The 18,661-nt window shown below is 41.5% G+C and overlaps 1 protein-coding gene across 1 annotated transcript; it reads left to right on the top strand.

Annotated features, from left to right (window-relative positions):
- Window positions 1–8,743: 8,743 nt before the first annotated feature.
- On the top strand, window positions 8,744–16,856 carry SOX7 (SRY-box transcription factor 7). Its single transcript, XM_074287547.1, has 2 exons — window positions 8,744–9,111; window positions 14,353–16,856. The coding sequence occupies exons 1-2, from the start codon at window positions 8,874–8,876 to the stop codon at window positions 15,273–15,275; spliced, it is 1,161 nt and encodes a 386-aa protein (XP_074143648.1). The 5' UTR covers window positions 8,744–8,873; the 3' UTR covers window positions 15,276–16,856.
- Window positions 16,857–18,661: the final 1,805 nt, after the last annotated feature.

Below are 18,661 nucleotides of genomic sequence, written 5' to 3' on the forward strand. Positions count from 1 at the left end.
CACTCTTACAAAACCTTGGTGTTCCAAAATTTTCTCCTTCCCTTCCTCCCACCCCCTCCTTTAGACAGCAAGTAATCTAGTTAACCATGTGTAACTCTTCTATACATATTTCCACATTTATCATACTGCATAAGAAAAATCAGACCAAAAAGGGAAAAATGAGAAAGAAAAAAAAGCAAGCAGTAAAAAATGTGAAAATGCTAGGTTGTGATCCTCATTCACTCCCCACAGTCCTCCTTCTGGATGCAGATGACTCTCTCCATCATGAATCTGTTGGAATTGGCCTGAATTATCTCACTGTTGAAAGGAGTCAAGTCCATCAGAGCTGATCATCACATAATCTTATTATTGCTGTGTTCAATGTCCTCTTAATTCCACTCATTTCACTTAGTATCAATTCATGTAAGTCTCTCAGACCTTTCTGAGTCATCTTGCTAATCATTTCTTATACAATAATAGTATTCCATAACATTCATATATCATAACTTATTCAGCCTTACCCAACTGATGGACATTTACTCAATTTCCTTCTTTGCCACTACAAAACTACAAACATTTTGGTCCTTTTCCCTTTTTTATGATCTCTTTGGGATACAGTTGGGAGACACTGCTGGATCAAAGGTTATGCACAGTTTGATAGCCCTTTGGGAATAGTTCCAATTTGCTTTCCAGAATGGCTAAATCAGTTCACAACTCCACCAACAATGTATTGTTCCAGTTTTCCCACATCCTCTCCAATATTTATCTTTATCTTTTCCTGTCATCTTAACCAATCTGAGAGGTGTGTAGTAGTATCTCAGAGTTGTCTTAATTTGCATTTCTCTAATCAATGGTGACTTAGAACATTTTTTCACATGACTAGAAATGGTTTAATTTATTCATCTGAAAAATTGTCTGTTCATATCCTTTCACCATTTATCAATTGGAGAATGGCTTGTATTGTTTCAAATTTGAGTCAATTCTCTTTATATTTTAGAAATGAAACCTTTATCAGAACCTTTGGAAGTAAACTTTTCCCCAGTTTTCCACTTCCCTTCTAATCTTGACTGCATTGATTTTGTTTGTACAAAAACTTTTTAATTTAATGTAATATGATTTTACTTTCTATCACATATATCCTACAACCACTATTCCATATCTTCTTCCTTAAGCTACTTAATTTCTATCATTCCATATCTAGCAATCTTTGCTCTGCATTGTGAAGCATAGGAAGAAAGGAAATAAACATTTTTAAGCACATATGGTGTGCCAGGAACCGTATTGCCATTTTACAATTGAGGAAATCTGATTTGCGCAGGGTCACAGACAAATTGTGTCTGGGATTACATTTGAACTCAGGGCTTCCTGAGCTCTATAGCTGCACCACCTATTTGTCAACATCCTTATTCTCCCACCCCCCCCTCAAAAATAAAAAAGGAAGAAAATTAAATTTAAAAGATTCTAGCCCTCATCCTAAACAAACAAAAATAAAATCTATCTCCAGTGAACTCCTTATAAGCTGGAGAAAAATGAGTTTCTTTCTCAAGGTCACACCCATACACTCCAACAGTTTCACCCAGCCCTAGCTTTGGAATTGCAATTCCCTCAGAGGGCCCTTTAGATATGTGTAGAGTGTGAACATGTGTAGGTGTAGAGTGTGTGGTAAGGTATGTGTAGAGTGAATAGTAAGGTCATTCAAGATCCAGTGATGGAAGCAGAGAGAGCTAAATAACACAACTCTACAGATTCTCCCAGTCCTCACCCCCACCCTATCCCAACCCCAACCCCCTTTACTCCTACAGAACAAAGCTGCAGGGGACTGGCTTTGGGAAACAGGGCGTGGTCCCAGAAGAGTGTAAAGGAGAGATAATGCCCACCTGTCCCCAGTCAATATCAGATGCTGCTTAGGGAATAGAAGAAACGTGTTGGGCCGGGACGACTAGCTAATCACAAAACGGTTTGTACCTAACGCTTTTACCAGGACAATGAATGCGTTTATCTTACGCCCGGGTGTGGCCAAAAGGGCAAAGAATCCTCTTTCATCTTCTCCCCTTTTTTTTCCGGACCCGCAAGCCATCAACAACAACAACAAAAAGGATTAGGGTACTATTCTTGGGAGACTAGGGAATTGGATTTTGTTATCTTCAGTGTAAAATGTAAAGATTAGATTAAGACGTTGTTAGGTTCTTCCAGCTTCAATATCCCACTTCCCTACTTCCATCTCGTGTAGATCAGAACTTATCTAGAATTTGGACACCTCAGAGTTTAGGAGAGGAAGGCGCTGGACTAGAGGGTGACTCTCCACGGAGTCCCACTCGTCTAGGTAAGGTGTGCATTCACCCGGAAGCTGAACCCCAGCGGTGAGTCAAACTAGGCCAGCTCTAACTTCCCCAGGGCTTTATTCTGGAATTGAAAGAGGGAGGCGGAGGCGGAGGCGGGGTGGGGGTGAGGGGTGGGAAGCTGGGAGTTGCGGGATGTGTACTGAGTTTGCGTAGTTGCTGAGATTGAAGTTTGGTCTCTGTTTCTTATTGAGATGCTGTAATTGTGTCGAGAGGAGGCGGGAGGCGGTCCGGGAGCAGAATGGCCCTGGTCCGAGAGGTCCCCTGATCTGTTGAAGTAGACAACGCCCTTGGAGCTTGTCCAGAGAGTCGCTGCTGATTTGTCGGAATTGTTCAAGACCTAGAGGACGAGTGTGGGATCCGAATCGAACTCAAACCCACCAGTATCCTAGTTCGTCTTGTGTTTATCACGCACTTGCTTTCCTCATTTCTGTAGCTGAAATTCAGGCCATTTCACAGATGGAAAAATAATGCCCACAATTTCCAGATTCAATCGATAATTCTTTCCATCTATGTGTTTCGTTCTTTTCTTTTTCTCATTTAATTTCTCTTTATCTTTATTATTCTCAAATTTTTCTTTAATTTGCTTTTTTAAAAAAAACTCATTTTCCTTTTTTTCGTTGTTTTTCTTATTTCCTTTCTTTTCCTCGTTTTATATTTTCTTTTTAATTTTTCTTTCTCTATTCTTTCTTCTTTCTCTTTCTGTCCCTAGCTTTCTGTCTCACTGTCTTTCCCTTCTCCCACTCTTCTACTCTTCTCTGTCTTTTTCCACCCCTATCACCAAACTCACCCCTCATCCCTTATACATGTACTCACTCTCTCCCTTTCCCAGTTCAGGTCTTTCTCTTTCTGATCAGTTGCTTTTTTTTTTTTTTTTTTTTTTTTTTTTAAACTTCACTTCTTGGAACAGTCCATCAGTTCACTCTTTTCCGAATTGCCAGGGCTCCCATTTGTGCGTACTAGAAAGTGTTCTTCCTGGTCTGGGAAAGAGATCTAGGGACCTTCCTTCTCTCTAGAGAATGGAAAACCCAACCTATAAAATCCTGCAAAGGCCTGAAGCCGGTGCCTAACTTTTCCAGGGCGGGGCTCCGAAGGAAGAGCCAGGGGAATCTCCAGAGGCTGGACATTCTTTTTATTCTTTGGGAAATTGATTCTCCTCTAGATCCAACACGGTTATCTGCACAGCACCAAAGACTGAAGTTGTCCGCTGCAACCCTTGTCTCTTTCTCCAACACCTCGTCAAATTCCCTTTCTGGGAATGAACTGCTGGAGCCAAAACGGAGCCTGGGGCCCGAAGGTTGGACCAGAATCCCTTCTCACATACTCTCCCTTCTGTCTCTTTTCCCCTTCCCTGCTTCCGCGCCCCAGTTTAGGATGAGCGCTGCCCCCTCTCACTACTTCTCAGCCCTCCCAGACTGGGACTTAGTCAAAGTTTCCTTTTATTTATTTATTAGAGAGAGAGAGAGAGAGAGAGAGAGAGAGAGAGAGAGAGAGAGAGAGAGAGAGAGAGAGAGAGAGAGAGAGAGAGAGAGAGAGAGAGAGAGAGAGAGAGAGAGAGAACACAGGGGAAGGGAGAGCACTTCTTGTTTCTCTACTCCTGGAGGATCTACCAGATGATCGAATGTTCAACAGGTCTCTTGCCTCAGGTTCCTGGACTTCTGCCTCTTTTTCGTTTTACTACACCTCTGATCTTGCAGATTGTGCGTCTATGAGCCCTTCCCTACTACCACAGAGTCCAGCCCAGTCTGAAGCGTCAATTAAGTTTCCAATGCAAGAAAAAGGTCTCCATTCTCTCACAGGAGCCCTAAAATATCTGAACCCTAAATAGCAAAATCTTGAAATTAAAGAGCTGAAAAGAACTCTAAATCTTCTGAGGCAGAAATCCCCTTCCTATAACATTCTGGACAAGGAGCCATGCAGCCTCTGTTTGAATAGGATATGAGATGGAGAAAACGAGGTCAACTGGAGTGCAGATAAAGACAATCTGATTTTGGGGGGGAAGGGGAGTGGGAAGAGAGGAGGCAGGAATCAGAATTATCCAAAACCAACTATAGATTCTTAGATTTGGAGAGACACTTAAGAGATCTATTCATCCAACTTCCTTCTCAGTGAAGGAATACCTACTCAACATCCTTGTCCTAATAGTCTGTAGTTTCCTCCCAGTTGTTTTATGGGGCTACTCAGACTAACTGCTGGTCCATCTGACAGTCTTTCACTCATTTGAAGACTGTGATCACAGAATACTAAAACTTTAGAACTTAAAAGAACTCTCCAGGTTATCTAAATCCAAGAATCTAGAAGATCTGGGTTCAAATCTTATCTCTCAGACCTATTGGCTTTGTGACTTCAAGCAAAGCATTTAACCTTTTCAGCCTGTTCTCACATCTGTCAAATGGAGTTAATAGTATTTACCTCCATAGAGTTATAAGACTCAGATGAAGTAATACATATGAAGAGCTTTGCAAAATTGCAAGCTTTATAGTAGTGGAGCTCCAAATCGCTGATTTCATTAGTGTAAAGTTTAGAAATTTCTTATTTAATTTAATTTAACATCAACTTGTTCATAATTTATGGTTGAATGCAGCTACTAAGAGGTTAAGTGATTACACTCAGACGTCTCAGGAAAGGCTTGAAATCAAGTTTCCGGGCTCTAAGGAAGGTCCTTTTTTCATTAAACCACACTGCCACCCTTAATAACACCTTCCTGCAGGTTCCTTTTCCTTTTCTCCTCCTTCCCTTTCTCCTTCATTTCCTTCTGTTCCCCTTTCCTCATTCTCCTCCTCCCCTTCTCATTTCCCTTTCCTCTTCCTCTCCTTTACCACTCCTCCATCATTTTCCTTTTCCTATTTGGATGATGATAGCCTGGTGTTGCTTAGGTGACAGGCTGAAACAGATCTCCGGACTTTCTTGTTTCCATCTGATACAATGCAAAAATAAATTTAAAAATTAGGCCTACAAAAGTGAAATATACAGTTTCTTTATAAATTCATCATTGTATAGACATGCTGTTCTATACAGAGCATCCTTTAAATATGGCTAAAATGCACATCCTGTGGGATTAGATGCCATCTTTGCCAAGGATCAGTGTTAGTCATTCCACAGTACTTATGCAGTGTTCACACATGATAGATATATCTTTTCTAAACTACATAAAAATTCATACAATATTTTTAAGATACATGTTTACCAAAAAGTTATCAAACTGTGCATATCCTTTGATCCAGCAGTGTTACTACTGGGCCTATATCCCAAAGAGATACTAAAGAAGGGAAGGGACCTGTATGTGCCAAAATCTTTTATAGTGGCTAGAAACTGGAAATTGAATGGATGCAATGTTTGGATAAATTGTGGTATATGAATGTTATGGAATATTATTGTTCTGTAAGAAAGGACCAGCAGGATGATTTCAGAAAGGCCTGGAGAGACTTACATGAACTGATGTTAAGTGAAATGAGCAGGACCAGAAGATCATTATACACTTCAGAAACAATACTGTATGAGGATATATTCTGATGGACATGGATATCTTCAAAAAAAAAAAAAAAAAAAAGAAAATCTAATTGAGTTCCAATTGATCAATGATGGACAGAATCAGCTATACCCAGAGAAGGAACACTGGGAAATGAATGTGGACTACTTGCATTTTTGTTTTTCTTCCCAGGATTTTTTTTTATCTTCTGAATCCAATTCTTCCTGTGCAACAAGAAATTCGGTTCTGCACACATATATTGTGTCTAGGATACACTATAACACATTTAACATGTATGGGACTGCCTGCCTTCTAAGGGAGGGGGTAGAGAGAGGGAAGGGAAAAATTGGAACAAAAGTGAGTGCAATCGATAATGTTGTAAAAAAAAAAAATTACCCAGGCATATGTTCTGTCAATAAAAAGTTATTTAAAAAGATACATGCTTACTATGTCCTTGTGGCTGCATAGAATGGTTTTACTAATTTATAATGTCATTACTAATACAGTAATAGTAATTAATTAGTAATTACGCTTCACACTGATATAGCACTTTACAGGTCATAAGACTATCTTTAACGCATAAGTCTTAATGTTCTTAAGATTCTGGATGTCAAGAGCAAGGATTAGAATAAACCTCAGATCAGTTTTTTTGGAAATAACATCTTCCTTCTGCTTTGAGTATTTGATTGGCATTTAATTCCTGTTGCAGAGTCACATCTGTATCTTAGTGTGCATGTGCATCAGAAGCTCTTTCTAGGAGTCAGTTCTCTGCTTTAAAGGATTTAAGGAGCCCTCAGACACTGGGGAGGCAGGGATGATCTCCACTGCCCAGGCTGGGAGAGTGTGGTTTAGAGAAGGATGCAAGGGTAGGTTTAGAGAGGAAAAGCCTGACTTCACACTGAGAGAATATAAGTGGGATGGGAATGGGAATGGGAAGGGATTGGAAATCTCCCTAGAGAAAAAGCCAAATGATAAAGCAGAAAAAAAGAAAATGAGAAAGAGAATGAGAGATTGAAACCCTACTTCCTCACCTCTCTCTCTCATCTCCTCCAGGAATGGACACTTCTTCCTGGCAGATAATGATCTGGGGTCTCCTATGAGAACACCCATTCTGTGAAGTATGGAACCCAGATAGAGGTTTCAGAGTTCCTCACTTCCCCCCTCCACTCCCCAATAATTGTAAGCACTGGCTGGAGGGTAGAGAATGATGAGGCTCTCCTGGCTCCTGAGTACTCTGGCATCATATTGGGGTAGGATCCACAGATCCACAGAAAAAAAGAGAAGTATTGTAAGAGTAGAAAAGGTGAAGGATCATTTGGGGATGCTTGACGTCTAAACTACACGAACACTGACAGTACCAAAGACTGATGGTACCAAAGGAAGTGTGTTCTTCTCAGATTTGGTTTGAAAAATAGATTTGTCCTGCCTGTTTTACTGTTTAGAAAATAGATCTTCTACTCCTGCTCTGATAGTTTCAGTGGGCCCTCTCTCTCTCTCTCTCTCTCTCTCTCTCTCTCTCTCTCTCTCTCTCTCTCTCTCTCTCTCTCTCTCTCTCTCTCACTTATATTATCGTTGATTTGTTTTAAATTAATAAACCGGGCTCAGCACACTCACGAATTGGGGGTTGGAGAGGCAGAGACACTTTTTTGTATTTTGCTGGAAGTCTGTGGCTGTGCTGGGATTCAGTTAGATCTGGCATTCTGGTGGGTACTGCTTTTGCTTGGGTTGGTGGCTATCGGTATTGTGGGATGCCTCCGATATCACTCGGATACTCGTGATGTTTGCTAATACCGAGTCTGTGACAATGAGTGCACTTAGGGATCAGAGTTCAGATTTCGGGAAATGGTCTGAAGATGCTCAGTTCCTGGTCTGGGGGGGAGGGGGCGGGGGTAAGGCTTGGGGGAGAGGGCAGTGGGAAGAAAACTATTTCTGAGCCTCTGATCTCTCTCTCTCTCTGTCTCTCTCTGTCTCTCTCTGTCTCTCTCTGTCTCTCTCTGTCTCTCTCTCTGTCTCTCTGTCTCTCTGTCTCTCTGTCTCTCTCTCTTTCTCTCTCTCTCTCTGTCTCTCTCTGTCTCTCTCTGTCTCTCTCTCTATGTATATATACATATATATATATATATATATATATATATATATATATATATATATATATATATATATATATATATATATATATCTTGGGGAAAGACCCTGGAAAACTGCTCCAGAAAAAAAAAAAAAAAGTCCTCTAACGCCTAGCCTAGCTCTGCACATAGTGGGCAGTTTTAAAATTCGCTTTAGTGAGCTCTATCATCCACTTCTGGATGGAAATAATAGTTTGGTTCTCATTTTTAGCACTCAGCACAGTGACGAGTACATAGGAAATTGCTGTGAATTGCTACAAATGAATGCTGATTGATTTGCCCGTCCATTCTTTACACAACTAGTGAAGAAGGCAGTACGGGTGTTATACTCATTTCAGCGGGTGTTATGCCTATTTTACAACAATGAAACTGAGGTCCAGAGGGCCAAAGGGTCTTGAATACGATCAGAATAGGAGTAATAATTCTTTTGCTTTCAAGCCCGCGAATCTTTCCGTGGGTTGAGACCAAAAGAAAAAAGTTTGTTTCAGAGTAACACCTCAGATGCAATTCGGACTAGGAAGGAGAGAAACTCATAGAGCAGCGGGCTCTGCAGCTAGAAGATTCACCCACGAGCTGGAGCCCAGAGAAACGGGACGGGCTCGGAGGGGGTGGGGCGGGGAGGGGACTGCTTAGTCCTGGAGGTGTGTCCGTCCTCTATTTCTCCACCTCCCCCCGCCGTGGCAGGTCGGAGCAGCTCTCCACCGGCCCAGGCCCTCAGGGAGGGGGCATAGCTAGCCGGAATGGAAGGAGGAGCCGCTGCACCTTTAAGTGTCATTGGAGGAAGCGACAGCCCGGGAGCTGATATATAGAGGGCAGGCCGGCCGCGGCACCGAGTGTGGGGTGCCCCCGACCTGACCCGAGAGAGCCAGCCTGGGAGCTGCGCTGCTGGCGCCGGAGGGTCAGACAGAGCCTAGGCCGACCCTAACTAAGGAAGTCAGGGCGAGGCGAGCAGTCTGGGTGACCATGGCCACGCTTCTGGGCGCGTACCCCTGGCCGGACGGGCTGGAATGCCCAGCTTTGGACGGGGAGCTTTCCGACGGGCTGGCGTCCCCGGCACCCCATCGTACCCCTGGGGATAAAAGCTCGGAGAGTCGCATCCGCCGGCCCATGAACGCCTTCATGGTGTGGGCCAAGGACGAGAGGAAGCGGCTGGCAGTGCAAAACCCCGACCTACACAACGCGGAGCTCAGTAAGATGCTGGGTAAGAACAGGAGCGAATCCTCCAAGCCCCCTTCCTAAATCCTGTCCAGTGCTGCTACCCACCTCGTGCGCGTATGTGTGGATGTGTGTGGATGTGTGTGTGTGAGTGTTTGTGTGTGTGTGTGTGTGTGTGTGTGTGTGTGTGTGTGTGTGTGTGAGAGAGAGAGAGAGAGAGAGAGAGAGAGAGAGAGAGAGAGAGAGAGAGAGAGAGAGAGAGAGAGAGAGAGAGAGAGAGAGGGAGGAGAGAGAGAGCAGAGAGACAGAGAGACAGAGAGACAGAGAGACAGAGAGACAGAGACAGACAGAGACAGAGACAGAGAGAAGAGAGACAGAGAGACAGAGACAGAGAGACAGAGACAGAGAGACAGAGAGAGAGAGAGAGTATGACAGAGACAGTGAGACACACACACACAGAAACAGAGGTGGGGGGAGGGAAGGAGGGAGGGAAGGAGAAAGAGAGAGAAAGAAAGAGAGGGAGAGGGAGAGGGAGAAAAAGAAAAAGAGAGAGGGAGAGAGGCACAGGGAGAGAGGGAAAGGGTGAGGTGGAAGTATTGGGCAGTGGAGGTGGCAGAAGATGGAGAGATGTTTCTTGGAAAGTGAACACATGCTGGACGTAAGAGTCCAAAAGTCGTGTGTGTGTGTGTCTGTGTATGTGTGTGTCCGAAGAGTCTGCATATTTGGGAAATATGGGAATAGTTATTGTGTCCGTATGTTTTGGGATCCTAGGAAATATACCGGAGCGGAGGGAACAAATACAATTATTGTACGAATGTTTAATGAAATACAGTGAACTTACGGATCTACAATGAGAATAGAGGCATTTGAAAGCGTGTTTTCTAGGAGATGGGAAACGGCCTGATCCGGAGAGAGGGAGACAGAACTTTCGACATAGTTTAGTTACGTCTTGAAGAACTAAATAAGATGTCTCTTGGGTTGGCATAAAATTGCGGCCTCTTATTTATTAAGCGCTTACTGTATACCAGCCACTGTTAAGCTTTATAGGGGGAAAGGAAGGAAAAAAAAAATCCCTGTCTCGAAGTGGAGCAGTAAATCGAACTACTGTACTCGCTCGATTGGCCTGAGAGGTGAGAATCTCAGATCTCAGAACTTCAGACTCTCCGAGTTCCTGGCACTCACCTCCTAGTCGGAGGGCTCTAGAGGGCCGAGTTCTGTGTGGTGCTAATTAACAAAAATACCGGCAAATAGTTCCCCGAAGCGGACTACGCATCCCCCAAGGTTCAAGGGGCAGCTCTTGTTTTTGGCAGACACGAATGAATCCACCAAGAAGGTCGGAAAAGATTTGTAACCGAAACACTGAGGGAAACGGTTCGGCTGTCAATCTAGATGACTAACAGGCATTTATGAGCGGGAAAGTAATTATTCCTTACACATTATTTGCAGTATTGTTATAGTTTGAATAATAACAAGCATCATCATCAATGGAGTAACATTGGGGGGGTAACATTTATAAATTACTAGTTACAAAACTATTCTTGGAGTGGGAAAGAAAACACGCATAATCTGGCAATATTCGTTACCCGAATTTGTAGATTAGATTAGGGTGTGGACTACGATTTGGGGATTGATTTGGATTGAGATTATGAAGCGGATCCTAGAGGATGTGGGCTGGAGGGAGCCTTCTATGCTGGGATTTTGCCGTGGGGAGTTAGAGGAAGGCTCAGATTTAATGAAAGGTGCTTGAGGGAAGGGAAGAAGAGGAACGGAAAAAGAGGCTGTTTGTTCTTTTAGTCCCTTTCTCAAAAGATGAAAGGCTGAGTTTGTTTAGACTTTAAGTTCTAGATCTTTTTTTGTGTTATAATCATCACTTGGACAGTATAGTGAAGCCTATGGAATCCTTAAAATAACATGTTTAAATACATAAAATAAATTACTTAGGCTCACAAAACAATTATGCTGAGATGTGTAGTTATCAAAATATTGAAAAGCAGGAAGATCCTGACCCCAAGTTAAGAACCCCTGTTAAGCACTTTAATTTAAAAGTAGAGTTTGGTTTTCTTTCTTTTTAAATAAATAAACATATATATATATATACATACATACATACATATATATATATATACATACATACATACATACATATATATATATATATAAAGAATAAGAGCTTTCTCTGTTTTACACATTGTGCTCAAATATTTCTGCTCCTGGGGAAGGAGAATCTTTTTCTTTTTTCTGCCTTTCATTTTAAGGCCTATGTCATTCAAATGGAAGAGTAGAGATTCCTTTTAATTCTGTGTGCATATTCTATGATTCACTGCTTCTCATTCCTGAACCAGAGACTTTGTAAAACTGGAGTTTTATTTTAGTGGTTAAAACGGAAAGGTGTCAGATCTCTTTCCAATCTTGATCTGGATGGATGGACAGGACAGCTTCCTTCTTCCCCCTGAGTTTTCACTATTTCATATGACATAAATTCTTGAATAACCTCATTTTTGCTGGATAAATTCAACAGACAAAAAGCTTTGCCTCCTGAGTCTCATTTCTAAATTTTAATGGAAGGCAGGACAAATCAGTTCTAATTCAGAGGTTCTAATTGAACCATGACACACCTGCTAGCTCCCAGCTTTCACTCATCCACCCCTGTATAGGTCCAGAATGAACAACTTGGAGAAAAATGACTGAGCTTGTAGTTTAATGAAATACTCTGCATAAATTCAACCTGTGATTTAGAATGAGTGGTTGGATCAAACTTAGAAGGGTACTTAGGAAGATCTCAGGCCAAGACCACTTCTCATTTCTTTAGTATTTTTCCTGATTAAATCAAGTACAGTGTATCTACAATTCATTGTATTAATTCAACAAACATTTAAGGGCAAAGCACAGTGCTTAGATTGGCACCGGATGGCTAAAAAAATGCCCTTGTCTGGTTGGCATCCTGTATTTGCCACTATTCTTAAGGGGCTCTCAGGTGACAAAAAGTCTTTTAATAGCTTGGATGAAAAATGCTTCTTCAGTAACTAATTTTTTAAGGAGCAGAATTCACAGAGTTTTGAATTAAAGCATTACTACCTAATAGGGTAGAAACACTATTTTAGAAACAGGATTTTAGAATATAAAGAGAACTTAAACATCATGTTATTTAAGCTCTCCATATTTTGCAGTTGAAGAAATTGAGTCTCAGAGAGTTCAAATACCTTGCCCATACCAAAGACCTAATTAGAGGCACAGCTGGAACTGAAAGCCAGATGTCTAGATCTCTTGGTCCAAAACATTTTCTATCACATCAGTGCTCTTATCAACGTACAGCACTTCCTGTAGTTTACTGTATTTTAGTAATTATATTTACAACAAGAATCAGTTGTGGTGTAGAGTAGTGTGGTCTACTCAAATAGAAATAAGGGCTACTAATCTGTACATAAGGATCCTTGTGGATCACATATTTTCTTAGTTTGACATTTTAATATTGTCTATTTAAAATTTATTTTGTTAAATATTTCCCCAATATATTTTAATCTAGTTCAGGTCATACTTAGGAGTGTTGTGGACCACATTTTTGACACCTATGGTGTAGAAAATAGAAAGCTGGTGTCCGTGTTGGGAAGACTTGGATTCAAAATCTGCCTCTCTGTGATGGCACAAATCACAAGCTCTGTCACAGGCTGTGGCTGTAAATAGCAAACAGTGCTTTCATTGGTAGAGGGAGTTTATTCTTTGGGAGACCCTCCCAACAATGAACACAGTTCCAGATCATATTTACAATCAATATGCCCAGTGCTTAGGCCTCAGTCTTAGTAATTAAACTATTTGAAGACTTGATTTTTTGAGCTATTTGCTTGGGGAGCAAATTCTCTGAAAGGCAGAGAGGAACTCATTAGAATTTGTCCCTTTCCAGCAGAGGGTGTCTTTTGCCACTCTTACACAAAGAAATCCTAGCACTGAGCACAGTACCTGGAACATAGCAGGATCTTAATAAATGTTTATTGAATGACTTTGTAGGATAAGTATTCCCTTGGTTATGTTTCTACTAAGACTTTTCCTGGTCACTCTGCCTGCCACTGTCAATACCTAAGCTGTTTCTATGCAGAGTTGTCAACTAACTGTATGATTTCAAGGGAGCAAGTCACTTAACTTTTTTTGGAATTTGGTTTCATCCATAAAATTGGGAGATTAGACCAGATGATTGGATTGGGTGGGGTCAGGTTAATCAGGGAAGCATTCTTGCAAGAAGTATATTTTTAAACTGGATGTTATTTCAGTAGCTTGATTTTTATGACAAGGGAAGTGAACCCAGGGAGATGAAACGACTGCTTCTGAAGCCAAATATCTAGTTACTTTTGTGTAGATTATGGAATTAATTTGTCTCAAACTCAGCATCCATAAATCTACATTAAAGGCAATTTTAATGGTTGCAATACAGGTTGTAGTCTTCATATGGATCTAGACACAGTGATGTCCTGTTAAGAAGAATGACCTGCACATTCATGGACTAGAATCCTGTTTTCCTTTCAGTTATGAAGGACAATCATTTATTACACTCAAGATGGCATGGATGAATTTTTGATATTCATAATTGGGAAGAAATGTCCACCTTCATGAGATTTCTGAATCCATATTTTTCTTCAGCACAATTGTCTAACTCAACTAGGACTTTATGCCTTCACTAAGTCTTTTTTTTTGTTCTTCACTAAGTCTTAATTCCTGCTTGTAAAATGTCTGAAATTTCCTGCTTGTAAAATGTCTGAAATTTCCTGCTTGTAAAATAGCTGATATTTACCCACATCATCATTGACATTTAGTAAGGAAGGCAGGAGATGACTTTAAGTTCTCAAGTGATTAGAATGACCATTTGAATGTAAGCAGGATCTTAATTAGATAAATTAAAAATAATAATTTTAGCTACAGGCAGGTCAGCTGGTCTTTCAATAATGAAAAGGATACTCACCTTTATATTTGAGATGAGGTGTGGGTAGTGGGTTTGCGTGTCAGTGGTTTGCATGTGGAGTGTTTGTGGGAGGAGGAATATGAGAGGTGAGGGTTCTGTCGATGCGGGTGAAGCATTTGTGGTGGGAAGTGTGCGTGGGGTATCTGGGAAGGGCATGTGAAGTGCCTTGTTTGTGTTTCTCTGTTGTGAGAGAGTGGTGTGATTGAGCTCTGGGTGGTGCAGTGCCTTCCTGTGGGAGAGTTGTCTGGTGCAAACTGTGTGGGAGAGGGATTTTCAAAGATCTGACCTCTGACACTGTAAAGGACTCTAAAAATGGCCTCTTCTACCTCCTGTGAGCAGGAAAGTCCTGGAAAGCTCTGACCCTCTCCCAGAAGAGGCCGTACGTGGACGAAGCTGAGAGACTCCGGGTACAGCATATGCAAGATTATCCCAACTATAAGTACCGCCCTCGTAGAAAGAAGCAGCTCAAGCGCATCTGCAAACGGGTGGACCCAGGTTTCCTGCTGAGCAGCCTGTCCCGGGACCAGAACACCCTCCCGGACAAGAGGTGTGGCAGCAGGGTTTCTGTGGGGGAGAAGGAGGAACACGGTGAGTACTCCCCGGCTACAGCCCTTCCCAGCCTCCGGGGCTGCTACCAGGAGGTCACTGGCAGCTGCACCAGTGGCAGCAGCTCCACCAGCAGTGTGGATGCCTACCCGTACGGGTTGCCCACCCCACCAGAAATGTCTCCTTTGGATGTCCTGGAGCCTGAGCAGACCTTCTTCTCTTCCCCCTGCCAGGAAGAGCACTCTCACTCCCACCCGCTCCCACACATCTCAGGGGCTACGTACTCTCCAGAATATATGCCCAGCCCCCTCCACTGTAACCATGCATTGGGCTCCATTGCCCTCACCCAGTCCCCGGGCGTCTCCATGATCCCCTCTGTGACCAGCTGCTCGCCTTCCCCAGCATACTACTCCCCCCCTGCCTTCCATGCTCTCCACCCCAACCTTCACGCCCATCTGGGCCAGCTCTCCCCTCCCCCCGAGCACCCAGGTTTTGATGCCCTAGATCAACTGAGCCAGGTGGAACTCTTGGGGGACATGGACCGCAATGAATTTGATCAGTATTTGAATACTCCCGGCCATCCAGACTCCACGGGGGGCATCAGTATCAATGGACACGCCTCCCAGGTGACGCCAGGGGGGCCCACAGAGACCAGTCTCATCTCAGTTCTGGCTGACGCCACAGCAACCTACTACAACAGCTACAGTGTCTCCTAGGCCCTCGGGCCGTGCTGACCTTCTCCTCTGTGCGGACTTGGCTGAGCGCAGAGACTAAACAGTGTTACCCGCGCCTTTCCTCGACACAGCGCCGCTGAGCATTCCCTCGGAATGGGTCCAAGTCTGAGCTGACCGATCGGAGTCCACTTCGTCCTGTAGAGAAATGAACTTCTGCTCCTCCGCTTTCCCTTCTTGACAACTAGTTCCACTTTTCTTCAACCTCCTCTCTGAGAGCCTTGCTTCTTGATTCTCTCTATATCTGAGGTGGCAATGTAAGTCCCCTACTTAGGCTATTTAAGACTGAAATTTTTTCTGACTTTTCTCTCTTCTTCCCATCATATGAAAAATGACAGCTCCACTCCATCTTTGGGAATCCCTCCATTGTACTCATTTCCCCGCCCCAAACACAGGCTTGCAGCACTCTCTGCATTCTGCCAACTTAAAAAAAGTGACAAAAAACCCCCACAACAGCTGGAACAGCGACAGCAGCTGGGATTTGTGAAATTGTTGGTTAAAGGTTTATGAATGATAAGAAAGCAAAGGCGAAAGAAAGATCTGTTAACTAAAGGTAGTTTTTATGTATTTATTTGTGGATGGAAATACAAAAATCCATGAAAACAGACATAATCACTTAAGTATCCGAAGATGACCCTTGGATTGTCTCAGATACTTATGCATACACACACAAGCAGAATGTTCTGGAATACCTTCCCCAAAACCCCAAGCCTGCTTCACAGAAGGTCTGTGAAGCAGGTTAGGAACAAACAGACTTACTTTCTTCCATTGTCGGGACTCATGGGATGTATGTACCATATTTTGTTATAGTCCTCTCTGTATAGGAAGGTTTCCTCTTGTCTCTTATCTGTGTCTCTGTCTTGCTTGCTTTCTCTTTCTCTCCATATCTCCTTTGCCTCCCAAGGAAATATACTCACCCTCTTTGAAAGATTTTATGAGCCCTATTTTCATCCTACAGACATTTCCAGCCTTCTTCAAAGTCTCCTTTGAAGGACTATATTCAACACTGAGCAACAAGACCACTGATTGTCTTTCAATTTCAGTGTATTATTGCTTATCAGGAACCTGTAAATGATTATATATTCTTCCTCAATTTCCCCCATATTTTGTATTGTTAAAGTTTCTTTTTCTCTTCCATGAAAAGTTTTATTGTAAATCAATTATAAAACATGATTAATCTTCATGTTATTACTGCATATGAAATTTGAAAATAAATAATAAATAGTTGTAGCTACGATTGACTGATGTGCAATCTTGAATGTGTATTATCTTTTTAAACACTACAGTTATTAAGCTAAAATGTTCCATCTTTTATAAGAGTAATGTTTGCTTTGGAACAGCTGTGTAGATATGAGTTTGTTTAAAATATTTAATTTAAATAAACACTTTTTTTTTACCATGATGATTTTATCATTTGAATTTGAATTTTGTCCTCCAGAATGCAAAAATGTGATTTTCATGAGAGAAACATTTATTATGTTTATTGTGTGCAACTTTTGTATGTACTATTAGTCAAAATCTTTTCTACATCAACTTTTTTAAAAAATAAAATATTTGTGGTATATTTACAACTGCTGTGGTATTTTATAAAGCCAGATAAAATTATAAATCCCAGCACATTCTTCTGGAAAGAGTGGTATTAACATGGTCTGAAATATAGAAGTGTTAAGAAGCACATGAGAAGAAACTCTTTCTTATAAGAACTTTCTTCTTATGTGCTATTTAATATGAGTCTTATAAAGTCTTCAGTGGAATTTGCACATTCAAAATGAATTGAGATTATTATATATATATATATACATTTCTCAAACTAACAAGGTCACCTGAAATTATAAACCAATAGTATAATTTTAGATTGGAAAATCATGTTCTTTGCCTGATTAGTGTGTGTGTGTGTGTGTGTGTGTGTGTGTGTGTGTGTGTGTGTGTGTGTATACACACAGTACAACCAAATTCACAGAAGCTCAGACTGGCAGAATATTCCAGAGACCATAACAACTCCAAATTATCTGAACAAAACATTTTCCTGTATCATACTGCATAAAATTGTCAAGTGTTCTTGACTAGAAGATCTCAGGCAAAGAGGAGGTTTTCTGAGTTAACTAATTTTACTTCTGGATAGTTACCCTAGTTATTAAGAGTTATCTATTCCTTGTAGAATATTTCTTTATGATCAATAAATCTCTACGTGAGGTCTTGACTTTCCCTTCCACAAGGTAGTGCCTGAGATAAAACATACTTGAATGCAATGATTTATTTTCCTCAGGCCCTGCTGTGCTGAGAAGTCAGTCCTGGGAAGGCCCAAATTGGCATTGTACTAATTATTCATCATTTTAATAGTACTTTATAGTATAAAGAGCTCTGTAGACATTTTTATGGGCCATTTCTTGCCCACAGCTCAGGAGGAGCTCAATCATTCTTCTATCCTATTGCACAGTGTCATTAGGACTTAGGGAGGGGAAGTGGCCAACTTAAGGTCATGTAATGAGTCAGCCAAAATTAGGCTTTTCTGTTGTTGAGATCAGTCTGTCCGGGCATAGGGTTTCTACAGAGCATTTTATGGCTATATACAACTACATAGTATGTACCACAACTGTGCAACAAGGTAAAAGGAAAACAAGGAAGAACAAATGGGAAGTTATGGAAATAAAATTAAAATAAAAATGGATCAATTAGCAAATGATTGGGAAGAAAGGGAGGAGAAGGTAGAAAGAACATTGGATGCAGAATTAGTTTCCTCATCTGTAGAATGGGAGAGTTGGGTTTGACTAGATGGTCTTTAAGATCTCTAAATCTATGATCTTGGATCAGACAGCTTGGGTTATAATCCAGCCCAATTCAACCTTTCATAACTACCTAACTCCTACTTTTGGGGGGTTCTCAGTTCTCTTTCTATAAACTGGGGGTGATTTTAATATAAAACATCTACCACATAGATTTGTTGTAGGGGAAATATTTTGCTAACTTTAAAGTATTCTCTATCTGAAGCATTGTAGCAAGTAGACAGAATAATGACTTTGGAGCCAGAGAACCTGGGTTCAAATCCTCCCTCTGAAGCTTCTGAGCTGTTTGATTGTAGAGAAATCACTAACCTTCCAGTTCCTCAACTTTAAAATGAGAGAGTCGAATCAGATGACCAATCTAGCTTTAAACCTATGATCCTGTATGCGTGAGTAACTGTCATTAGGGGTCACCTGGCTAACTATGATAGATTGCAGCACCACCTGCTGACTGGAAGAACAATGTCCACTTAATGCAGTTCATGTTTTTGGACAGTCTGGGATGGTAGTGGGAGGACAAGAATGACAGAGGAAAGGATATTTAAATCTTCTGTTTATTTAGAACCCATTGCTTCTTCAGACAAATCTATT

This window comes from Sminthopsis crassicaudata, chromosome 2 (genome assembly GCF_048593235.1).
Source record: "Sminthopsis crassicaudata isolate SCR6 chromosome 2, ASM4859323v1, whole genome shotgun sequence".
In the NCBI taxonomy this organism is placed as follows: Eukaryota; Metazoa; Chordata; class Mammalia; order Dasyuromorphia; family Dasyuridae; genus Sminthopsis; species Sminthopsis crassicaudata.